Raw genomic sequence first — 13,035 nt, 5'->3', positions numbered from 1 at the left:
CAGAATTCAATGAGTTGAAATGCTGTTAAATGAGCGGTGAATGGCGTCCTTACGGTACTATCGCTACTATAGTACTTGTCTTCCATGAGACGCTACAGCTTGAAATGAAAGCTTGACTTTGAAAAGTAGCTGTAGCAGAAATTATCACAAATTGATTGTACAAAAAGTAAAAATCTGTTTGTTTTGACATTAACTTTGACTGAATTTAAAATAGATGATGTCAATTCCGTACATGAGATGGCGTGAGTTTTGCTTGAAGATAGATAGTTCATAACCAACATCTGCGTTTCAATTACAATACTTATCCAATATCCTACTAGGAGAATTTACATATCCTTATCGATCTACGAGATTACACGATTCATCACCTCTTAATCAATCTTCGGCACATAAGCTCCATTTACAGGAAAACCCTCCTCCAAGCAGGCAATGCTATCATCCTCTTCTGTACAAAGTTGTTACAATGCAGAATGAATCCAATCAACTAGATAGGTGTGCAGCAGTGCACCTCTGTACTTACCTTGCCGTTGCTGGCGCTGACAGCACCGGGGAACTTTTCCGCTCGGAACTTGTTCCACGGTTGCCACTTGAGCTTTCCGCCCCCGTTCCGATTCACCAGCACCTCGAACGTCCGATGCCGCCGGACGTCCGACTGCAGTGATGCCTCACAGATGGTGGACGTGTCCTCCATGTGCGTCTGGCCGGCACAGTAGATTCCCTCGATCTGTATCCGGCAAACGTAGCTGGCGTGGCTTAGCTGGGGAGCAAGAAAAGGAAGGCGGTTACATATGGGCGGTTAGCAGCATAGAACTCATAATTCATATCCGGGGTCGGTTGCATACTGCAATAGGGTGATTCGAATTGCAAAAAATGTTTTAAAATTTCATTTCCCATAACTTCCTGGCAATTGGGTCCTAAAGCCCTGTCCCAATTTTAGTGCCAAACGCTTAAGTTTAGGCCAAAAACACATGTTTACTCAATTTTCTAATGTTTTACGTTGGTTTAAGCCCAAAAACATTTTTATTAGATTTTGTCACATCCTTTGGCTTAAACTCAAATTTTGGGTGTATTTTGTTTTCCGTGTCCCTTACGAAATGTCAGATAGGAACAACCCCAGTGGTCGAACTAAAACCCCTGTGGTGTTTTTGTCGACTAAGCGAACGTCAAACATGATCAAAAGTGTCAAGGTTCATTTATGGACCAAATTTTTAAATTAAAGTTTAAACATGATATAGCCATTATTTGAGCGGGAAAAAATGCTAATGTAATTACAGTAACATGCTTTTTCGTGTTATTAAATAAAAACAAGATTTCATTACAAATTTTAGGACCCAATTCTTATACCCGTATTTCGACCTCAACTGAAAGGCCGTGTTCAGTGTCGTGTACTAGTCTTGTACACGACACTGAAGACGGTCTTACAGTTGAGGTCGAAATACTCGTATCTGTCAAAAGATACAAACTCTAGTGGAATTAAATGGTATTGTACTAAATTCGGTTTTTCATCTACTTTTAGAACTCTAAAGATTCTATGGAAGATTGGATTTTTAAACTTTTTTTGTAATTTGAAGCGCCCTAATACTGGATATACGCCAGGGTGTGCATGCTCATCGGTTCAATTAATAATATCGCTTCTGCTCCATGATGGACCACATTCGACACATCATTCCAGAAAATTTCTTTTTGAGAACCGATTCAACCTGATACCGCCCTGAAATATTTCATACGCTCGCTTGCACACCTTCACCATCTCTTGTTTGCACGTAGTAGCACAAATTCAATTAAATTAATTAAAACCGTTTGAAACGGATTTGGCGGGAGGGGTTGGAAATGTATGTATGCAACTAACCTGGTCACTGTCCAACAGTTCCTTGGAGCGGGGATGTTCCGACGGGTTGTAAATTTTCACCGCATGCTGCAGCTGTGTCTTCTCGCCGTTGAACTTTTCCCACCCCAGCGTACTGGACGTGACCGTTTGATCTTTGCTGAATGCCTTGAACACACTGTTGGTCATTGCCCAACTGCCGGAGATGAGAACCGCGGCCGTCAGCAGGGCAAGGGATAGAACGGTGGAACATCGGTTCCAACTTATGCTACTGGAATTACTACTCCGCCTTCGGGGGGACATTGTGGGAGCAGATTAGCTAAAGTCCGGTGGATGATGAATGTTGATTGTTGCTGCAGTTGATGCCTGAAATGGGAAAGAGACAAGAACTTGGTCAATTTATTTGGGTCAAACTGAATTACACGCTGAATAATTATATCTAAAACTTTTCCGTTAGGAAGAAAGATAGGATTTCTATTAAGATTAAAAGTCATGGATCAAGTTATAAAGTTTTGCTGTTTCAAAGACTCTTACTTAGCGGCAGTCACTGTGGGTGAAAAGAGAATTATCGGTCGAGTTAGCGTACAACGGAAGAGGTAATTTCCTTTCTTGTGTTTATGGTTAGCAGCAATGTTCCAGCAGTTAAGCTGGATGAGAAGTGTCGTACGAACAGCAAGATGCTGTATTGTTGCTACTATGTTATCACGGAAATTGTACTTCGTTTTTGTCTGGATTGTTTGCCTGTTTGAATTAGAGATGGATAGGGAGCTGTAATTTAATTCGAAACTTTTACGTTTTCGGAAAGCTGTATATCTCATAGATGAAATTAGATTGAAATTCATATTCAACGTTGATAAAATTTATGTTCACTGATTCAATTAGCTATCAGTTTTTTTTATAAGTGACAAACAATGTCATAGCTTTTTATATTGAGCAATTCTCGCTGAAACCAGGCCACCATCGGCACCCATCGTTAGAATTCCAATTTTATGTCACTGAGCGCTAGTTTTCGATAAAACTTAAGGGTGTTCCTTTCTGTTTTCTCAAATTGGTGGACCCCTCGTACACCAGCTAGCTGAACAGTATGCGAAAAAGCCCATTTTTTGATAAATCTTGGGTATTTCTTCACGGGATATGTTTCATATTTCGCTTGGAACACATAGCAAACTTAGTGGCATCGTATATAGAAAGGATATAGCTTTCACTTGAAAAAATTTTGGCCATCTTGAATTTTGTTAGAAAAATCGATTTTTCACCATTAGCGCACCGCTAGTTTTGAATTCTGAGATCACCATCAGAAAGCTGAGGAAAAATTTCGTAAGATAGGCTACAAAAACTAGGTGAGCAAAGGTATTTACCCTATGATATGAACGATTTTCTAAATCATGTTCTACTATTTTGACGTATACGGCGAGTGCAATGAATGCAAACATAATGTTTTGTACAACAAAGAAACAAGTTTACAATCGTTGTTGTATTATTTGAGACAGATGAAGAATAGGAGTATTAATTTGAGCGAAAAAATCTGGCGGCCATCTTGGATTTTGACGCCATCTTGGTTTTAAGTAGTAGAATGAGTTTTCACCTTGTTAGCACTCAACATGTTGAATTTCAATGCTACCGTTACACTTATTCTTCTTCTTGTTCTTCTTTTTCCTCACGTTACGTCCCTACTGGAACAGAGCTAGCCCTTCAGCTTAACTAGTATGCAGAATTAGTTGCAGCATATTAGTTGTAAAATAGCATTATTTCTTTCATTTATTCGGTCTAAAACCATTGATACAAATAAACAATCAGTTGAATAGCTGAGATAAGATAAGAAAGATAGAATCTGATTGTTTTTTTTTTAACGGAGGCCTTATAATTCAACATGATGAGCACTGAGATGGTAAAAAATCATGCAACTGCTAAGAACCAAGATGGCGTCTAAAGCCAAGATGGCCGCCAGTTTTTATAACCTCGAAATTAAACACCTGCCTTTCGGCATTACGTCCACATTAGAACAAAACCTGCTTCTCAACATTCAATTTCGCTATTTTTCACATGCAAGTTGGGCGGTACTAAAAACGATACTTTATGACTTAGAAAATCAAGGAGGTTTTTTGCTTCAAAGTTTAAGACTTTCATTATAATTTCATGCACTTGTCAAAGTTAGAACTACAGATATTACCACAAGGCTTACTAATGTCCCGACACGCAATCTATAAACTTAATACAATGTTTTTTGACGGTTTTCATTTATTGAATTTATTTATTCATTATTATTGAATTCAAACATATGTCGAAGAATTATTCTGTTGTCAGAAATCGCATTAAAAAAGAAAATTCCTGTTTAATAACCTGGATTTATAACTAATAAAGCTGAGTATCAGGCTCGGTTCCAGTAGGGGCGTAACGTCAGTAAAATGAAGAATAATAAGAAGAAGTGTATACGTAACCTTTTTTTATTGGTAGCCTCTAAATTCGACATGCTGAGTGCTATCAAGGTGAAAAATTAATTCTACTACCTAAAATCAAGATGGCGTCAAAATCCAAGATGGCCGCCAGATTTTTTCACTAAAAATAATATTCTTATTCTTTACTCGAATCGAATAAAACACCAAAGGTTGAAAACTTGTTTCTTTGTTGTACAAAAAATTATGTTTGTATTGATTGCACTTGCCATATACGTCAAAATCGTATAACATGATTTAGAAATTCGTTCATTTGATAGGGTAAATACCATTGCTCACCTAGTTTCTGTAGCCTATCTTACGCAATTTTTTGTCAGCTTTCTGATGGTAATCTCAGAATTCAAAACTAGCGGTGCGCTAATGGTGAAAAATCGATTTTTCTAACAAAATTCAAGATGGCGGCTAAATTCAAAATGGCCGCCAAAATTTTTTCAACTTTAAATGAAAGCTGTATCTTTTCTCTACACGATGCCACCAAGTTTAATATGTGTTCCAAGCGAAATATGCGACATATCCCGTGAAGAAATACCCAAGATTTATCTAAAAATGGGCTTTTTCGCAAACTGTCCAGCTAGCTGGCGTACGAGGGGTCCACCAATTTGAGAAAACAGAAAGGACCACCCTTAAGTTTTATCGAAAACTAGCGATCAGTGACATAAAATTGGAATTCTAACGATGGGTGCCGATGGCGGCCTGGTTTCAGCGAGAATTGCTCATTATGTTATATTTTACAAAATATACGAGTTCTATAACAAACAGTCAATTCTCCCTTACTTGATATTTCGTATCTCGCTATCGAGTTAGATAACCATTGTAAAAGTTGGTTTTCATGGCTTCGTCGATAGTCTCCTCATTATCTCGATATCTCGATGGTCCTTTCAATATCGAGTTATGGAGAGTAAAGTAAAAGCAAAGTTTAAGTATATAAAATTTGATTGTAACTCTTCCTAAAACGTCTTTTACGGTAATTTTAAAAGCAGATCACTATTGACTGTACATTCAATTAGTAAACGCGTAGCAACGAAGAAATAATGCTCTAGGCAGGGGTTTTCATACTTTTTGGCACGCGGAGCACTTCTATTTTAATTAAACTCTTTCGCGGTGCACCTGTTCTTCATCATGACTCTGTTTGAAATTAGGATTTTTGGAACGTCTAAATCAACCCCATAATTCCAACATGTGAATTGAAATTGATGTTAGTCGTCCTTTCTTTAGTTTTGATATTCCCAGCAAATCAGAGATCATATAATGATGTTTATTTCAAATTGTATAAATGTGCAGTTTTCGTTGGATTTCGTTATGATGTAAAATTTAACTGACTGAAATTGTTGATGAAGTCACCAATTTCATTTGACTTGAATTTGCATCTTATAGAATTTTAATCTCACCAAATATGCAAGTAGATGTAGATATAAAATCATACAGATGATGACAGATGATGGGGGCCCAGATAGCCGTAGCGGTAAACGCGCAGCTATTCAGCATGACCATGCTGAGGGTCGTGGGTTCGAATCCTGCCACACGATATACACATGCAGAAATGGTCATTCGGCAAAGAAAGCTCTCAGTTAATAACTGTGGAAGTGCTCATAAGAACACTTATCTGAGAAGCAGGCTTTGTCCCAGTTGGGACGTAACGCCAATAAGCAGAAGAAGAAGATGATGACAACACATAGCTAAGCGCCACATAGACATAGACCGAAAAAGTTGTATTCATAAACATATTGACTTATCGGCTAAAAGAACATCAGCATCACCGTTTAAAAGAAGCACATAAGTATATCCGTACGATGTCTTCAAAAATTGCTGTACTTCGCTTCAACTGCAAACGTTAATTCGATCAAAACATGAAACATTCAAGTTTTGCACTGAATGGACTTATCCACCAATGTACTAAATTCACTCGGTTCAATAATTATGACACTATAGCGGGGACAGAACACGTGGGTTAGCATTCAGAAGCGTGCCCCGCAAATATATATTTGCTAATAAACTAGGTCCTTCAGCAACCATTCCATAGCATAGTGGTGACGTATCTGATTAGTGATCAAATGGTCAAAAGTTCGAGGCTTAAATGATGATTTTCAAATGTTTTTATTTTCTATCTTTTGCAAAAAAATAATTTGCTAGAACCAGAGACGGATAAAAATTCCGTTTCCTTACGCCTGAAACATAGGCAGTCTGCTAACCGAACAGCAAGTCTCTCTGCCACAAAAAATGTACCAGCCCTACAACTTCCCGTATGAACTGGCGTAGACGTATTGGTATATACGGTCTACTGTGGGAGCCAGTTTAATGCATCATCAATTCCTTCCCTTCCCCTCATTGGTCATTCTGGCACATTCTGACGAGGCAGTCGCCTAACAATAGAAGATCACCTGCACTTAGGCGGCATCCATTTATTACGTAACGTTAAAATTGGAAATTTCCGACCCCCTCCCCCCTCCGTAACGCTTTTTGTAAAAAATTTGTATGAGTCGTACGCTCAAGGCTACCCTCTCCCCTCCTCCGAGCGTTACGTAATTAGTGGATGCCGCCTATACACAAACCGCAGAATTGCTGTCATTTAGAAATTTTCTGACTTTTATTTTTAGTTCAGACATCTGAGCGAGTTTGTAGCGTATTGTGTAGTATTTTCAAATAGATTTACCACAAGTTCAACATTCACGGAAATTTTCATAGTTTTGTATAAAACTCGTGAAAAACTGTGTTTCATTACCCACCAAAACGCCGAAAACATCATAAGAATGAATTGAAACTATCGTTCAAATCATCAAGAGCTCACTCCTAGAGGACTAAATAGTGCCTGAATAGAAAATTTCATTAATTGCTCGCAGTCAAAATGTTAATAATCGATCGAATTTACAGCGTAAATTATTGTTTTGTTTTCTAAATAAATGCTCTTGACCAATTTCTTTTGGCTTGCTTTGACACTATTTTTTATATAATCTATCCAAATTTTTATGCTAGCATGTTATAAATTTTGGACATTTCTTGCCTACTGCATATTTTTTATGGTTGCATCCGAGTAAGCATTGTAATGAAGAAAAATTATGTTGGTATAGAAAGTCAAAAGTTTTCACTGTTTATTTAAGAAAATGAAAGACCACCAGTTCCTTATTTCCCACGTATTTGTTTTTTGAAAAAGTGAAATTCATTCAGCAGACAGATCATGGAATACAATTGACCGGCGCGGCTAAAACGTTTTTGAGCAGTTTTCTAATGATTGCTTTTGTTTTGACGTTGTTCTTATGAAACTTGGAGGGGATCAATGTTCTTTTTACTTCTGTATGTATGCAATAAAACGTAGATTTCCAAACTCCGAATATGTATGTTAATATTAAAAAGCCCTTGTTCGAATTAAGCACAAATTAGCTTATGCAAATGTTCTATCCAAACATTAGAAACTAATGGCTTACGATTCTCATAGAAATAGTCGAAACCTAAGTTTGAATCAGGTCACCCTTCTTTAGCAGAAATTTCAGCAAAAATCTAGTCAGCTTGTTTGAAATAGGGCATATTTTGCAACTCTTTAATCCCTTGGGGTTACGCGATTTCGTTAACCTTCATATATAACTTGGTCAGGACACATAAGGACTGTTCATTTTATAAAGTGGACACTTTCTGCATGCTTCATCTTTTGAATTAATCAAGGAAATTTCAATTGGTTTTCTGCACATCGTTCGACTAGTATTGTATAATGTTGGGATAAGAAAAAAATTCCAAAATAATTAAATTTCACACGAATATGGAACAACGATTAGAACGATCGATTTTTGGAGTTTATCAAAATCAATGATTGTTAGAAATTGGCTGGAAAATTCGACAATTTATATTTTTTATTTTAAAAAAAGTCTTGTTCTTCGAAAGTATTATCAATCAGAAGACTAATGGAAAAAATCAGGTTATTTTTTCAACAACAATTTTACAGATATAATAAAATTATTTTTCTCCTATATTTTTTAGAGAAAACTATTTTAAATTTGAAGGGAATTGATATGAGTAAAACTTTTTGGTCCTAATATAGTATATATTAGTGGGAATAGTTATAATTATTGAAGCTCGTTGTTGGCCAAATAATTCGACGATTCAAATCTTTCGTTAGGCAGTTCCGTGGGTCTTGAGTTTCTAAAATAATGTAGAGCAAATTAAATTATTTAGAACCTAAATAAGACAAACATTCAATTAAGGGGTCTATTTTGTAAATCGAGCGAATTGGTGTGACTCGTCTGTGGTCATTGTCGATCGAAGTAAGCATGCATATTTCAGATGTCACCCGTCGACTCCCATAGTAATCCAGTCACATAGAGTGACAAATGTCGATAAACTCGAGTGACAGAGCCGAGTCGAGCAAAAATTTGGTCGACAGTGATTCCAGTCGAGTCGTTTTTGGTCGACTCGACTTATAAAATAGGGCCCTAAAATTCGCATACACAGAAATGGTCGCTCCATAACAGATAAAGTGAAAATTTTTGACAGCAAAATCAACAATCCTAAATAACAACCTACTAAGATCAAAGCATAAAAGCTGTAGGCAAGAAACTTCAAAATCGAATCACCCCTTTTAGTTTTATGGCTACCGTAAAAGGCTGAATAGCCTAAATATAGGCTGAAAATGTTTGGTTCTGTAGATTTGTGCTCTTGAAAATTTGAGGTTTGGCTTCGATTTATCTTCACCTTAAATTTATTAAAATTGCGAAAACTGTTTTGATTATGAATCAATAATTTTTTGATTGTTTGTCAAATGTTACAGTATTGGACATTCTACTCAAACATTCTACTTTGAGGGTTGAATAGATTTATAATCTTCAATAATATTCATTCATTGAAAAATGACGGATCTCCACGTACACCATGAGCGTAAAAGGGTTAATCAATTAATGAAAACATTGTAAGGTTTTTATTGTTAAAACAAAATAAATAAGTAGTCTGTTTCTCAGCTTATTGTTCTATGAGCACTTCCACAGTTGTTAGCTGAATGTTTTCTGTGCCTAAATTGCCGTTTTTGAATTCGTATATCGAGTGACAGGTACGATTATATGCACTCTTTGCCTAGGGATTGTGGCGAATAGAGTTAGGTTTCGGTTACTACAGGGATGTCAAGCAAGTTTTCATAAAAAAAGATCTTGTACCGATAAGGAATCGAATCCATACACATTCAACATGACTTGACTTCATATCCGCGGCCGTTATCACAAGACTAAGGAAAAGCCCTGGTTTTGAGTATTGTTGTGTTTTACTGTTTTTTGACAAATTGTCATAAAGTATCTAGTCTACAAGGCATTTGAACGAGTATTTTTTGTTTGATATTCAAGGGACCATCGAGTTATAGCTCACAATAGTAATGTAACTGCAATTCAACGGTTCATGGAAGTAGCCATGAAAACAACTTTTAACTACGATTCTATATCTCGACATCGAGGTACAGAATATCGTATGGGAAAACAATATAAAGATTTTTTTAAATACCATTTTCTACCGCTGCAACTCTCTAATATTCAAAAATCATTGTTATGAGAAAACGGAATGAAATATTCAAGAACAAGTTTTTGGGATAAGGTAAATGTACCAGTATTCACCGCCCTAAGGAAAACTATTTTTTTGTAAATCAACCAAATACTGTCAATACGTTTAAAAAATGCTTTCAATCCATGTTCAGTAGAAAGAATGTAAAAAAATGTTAGGAAGATTGTTTTGTGTTTTAAAAATTGGGGTGGTGAATATTAGATCAGCTGCACCAGTAGTCGCCATGTTTTTAATTTCGGTACCTGAATTCGTTATCTTATGGTATTATGATTATGATTTCTTATGGGAAGTAGCGAATTCAGAAATGCCATGCCGAAATGTGGTGCAAGGGAGCTAAAATTTAAAGGAAAATATTTTTTTCTATTATTTTTTCAGAATTTTATGAGGTTTTAAGAAAGTTGCCTTATCATTTCGAAATGATTTAATAGACACTGAACGATATGTGGCTATTTGTGTCGTAAAACAGTATATAATTCGGAGCGACGAATACTGGTACTATGGCAAAAAAATAAATCTCGATTACTTTTTCAAATCGACGTAAGTAACTTCCATACAGTTTTGAGAAAATTAATTCAGAAGAATCACAACCTGTCTTCTAAAACTGTTTTAAAATGAGTCACCTTTTTCACATTTTTTCGCCGTGTACATTGCTTAAATTTAGCACACAATAAGCTCGCATTCAAAAACTCGGGAGTTCCTGTTATTTCCCACAAAAAATTTATTACAAAATGATAAGCCGATTTATTCAGTTACTTTCGACGTTTTTGTACCAGTGTAAAATCGGCTCAAGTAGTATTTTGTTTTGATTCGTGGTTAAGTCACTTTGTCTCTCCATACAGCGGAGCGGCGTTGAAAATTTTACTTTCGTCGTTTTGTAATTCCGGAAAGTAAACGTTCTAAAAGTGAAAAATCGAGTTGGTTTAGAGCAAAATGTGTAGAATTTCGTCTGCGAAACACGTAGAATCGATAAAGTAAGTTTGTATAATTTTTTGACTTGAGTCTGTTTTAATAAGTTTTCGAGAAATACGTTCGACCCGATATTCAAGGGGACATCGAGTTATGGAACACAATAGCAATGTATATTATGCCATGGAACCAACTACTGTTTCAAATTTCGGTTCCTGAATTCACCACCTACGTTGATTTCTTATGAAAAGTATCAAGTTCAGAATACCATGCCGAAATGTGGTGCAAAGGCGCTAAAATTTTAATTTCAAAATTTCGCTAATTTTTTTTTCGGAGTGGCGAATACTGGTACTATGGCGAATACCGGTTCATCTTCCATATGCCATAAAAATTCATAAACATAGGATATAACACGGATTTTTAGTCGATTAAAGATGAAGGTAGGTGTGAAACAAACATTTTACCACCGCCTACGACAGGGAGGGAATATGTGGCAGCGCGAAGGATGTCTCGGGTTTTCAAATTGCAAAACGTAAAATGCAAGAACGAAGTTACGTACAACCACGGACGCTATCAACTTTACCAGCAGCGCAAAATTCCTCTGAGGAAAAGCGATTAGATGCTGAAACCCCGTGCAGAAACACGCCACGTTTCCTAGAACTGCTCAGTCGTATGTAGAGCTCCCCCTCGATTGTTGTGCATCCTTTTCCATAAAGTTGTTCTTAAACTCTCATGAATAAGTTATTTGGGTGAAACCGTCGAGATAAACAGTTTTATGTGTGCGTATGGTGGTGGTGTGCAAGCACCAGGATTGCATCGAACCACGTGCCGATGTTTAGAATCCCTTTGGATGCTCCCAACAAGACGAGCTGGCGACTTTTTCTTGAATCATATCCCCACTGTTAACTGTTTTGCTGGGGGCGTATTCGTCCCAGAAACTCTTGAAATAAACAGAATCCTGTCGAGAAAATTGGTTCGTTTCTGCTTTGGAGTAGGGTTTTGGTACCGGGAGTACCGGTACCGAAAGTACCGGTACTACCGACTATTTTTTGGTACCGAAATACCGGCACCGGAGAGCACTGAGTACCGGTATTTTCGGTACTGATGAAAAATCTAATAACCGTTTGAATTAACAAATTCCTTCACAATAAATGGTACGTAAGTTTGGAAAAGTTTGTTGATGGTGAATTTCTCAGGTCGATCAAGGAACATTTACATACAGGCCTATTCGAATTATAATCTTTCCAGCACTAAGGACGGTTTATCTCCGTACATAAAACGTTAGATGCACGCTCATTGTTTGCATCTTGTTAAAACAATTTTTTTGAACATCTGAATTAAAACTTAAATTATTGAACGGAAATGATTCAGCAGATCCTATGGTTATCAACAGGATTATCGAATTATCGATTGCCGAATACAAATGAAGTTTCTAATGGTGAATATCAAGCTTTCTAGACAACTAGGTACAAACAATATAAGGATATTGAAGCAATTAAAGGTGCTTCAATTAAGATACAACGATTGATATAAATTGTTGGAATAATTCGTGAATTACGAATCTGTTCAAAACGAAAAAAATGTTGACACTTCAGGATGCATGGGAAACAATTCGAGATGCATCCAGATGGGCTAGGAAAGAGATATCTCCGTGTCTGAAAGTTAAGTTATATAAATACACAAGTATGGCAGTTAAACATTGACCTTTCAACAAGCTTTGCATTTTTAAATCCTTCTTTATGAATGATAAGCAAGGTGTTAACATGAAAATAGTCAATAAACTATTCATTTTGAACGATTTTCCGCACTATGTAGAATATTACACAATGCATCTGCAACTTTTTCTAATTTCCTGTAAACGGTTAAAGTTGGTTAAAGAACATATATGAATTAATGTGACCCACCACGTCAGACCAAACTTGAATGTCTACGCCTATTTTTGATTGTTTCATGAGTAATAAAGTTAAAACGGTTTACTCATTTATAAAAATGAAGAACAAGCTTTAGCAAACTTGGGCTTATTGGTGAATGTGAAAAAGATGATTTTATTTTGTCCAATATGGAATGCTTTATATTGATTGCAAAAAAAAATCTTCCAGTACCGGTATTTTACCGGTACTACCGGTACTGAGAGTTACAGTACCGTGGAACCGGTACTCGTCAAAAGGGATCGGTACTAGGAACCCTACTGTGGAGCATTCGACTCGGATGTTTGTCCATATAACCAAGACAAAAAACATTGGAATTTCCAGAGAAGAGCTGAGTTTAGCAGTGTTCTTCACCCATTCTCGATTGGCCACAGTTACATGTTATGTATAATTTATT

At 36.6% G+C, this 13,035-nt stretch overlaps 1 protein-coding gene across 4 annotated transcripts in view; it reads right to left on the bottom strand.

Annotated features, from left to right (window-relative positions):
• The window catches only part of LOC5567249 (protein unzipped), a 340,182-nt gene that overhangs the window by 13,539 nt on the left and 313,608 nt on the right, over positions 1–13,035 (bottom strand). For all 4 annotated transcript variants that reach the window (XM_021850549.1, XM_021850551.1, XM_001651552.2 and 1 more), the window contains exons 6-7: positions 1,850–2,191; positions 521–757 (exon numbers count right to left, since the gene is read on the bottom strand). In XM_021850549.1, the coding sequence (XP_021706241.1) occupies positions 521–757; positions 1,850–2,128 (516 nt within the window). In that variant the 5' untranslated portion in view covers positions 2,129–2,191. The remainder of the gene's footprint in view (positions 1–520; positions 758–1,849; positions 2,192–13,035) is intronic.

The sequence above is a fragment of the Aedes aegypti genome, chromosome 3 (assembly GCF_002204515.2).
Source record: "Aedes aegypti strain LVP_AGWG chromosome 3, AaegL5.0 Primary Assembly, whole genome shotgun sequence".
NCBI classification, from domain to species: Eukaryota; Metazoa; Arthropoda; class Insecta; order Diptera; family Culicidae; genus Aedes; species Aedes aegypti.
The sequence above is the reverse complement of the archived record's forward strand: the minus strand, read 5'-3'. Positions and strand labels throughout refer to the sequence as shown.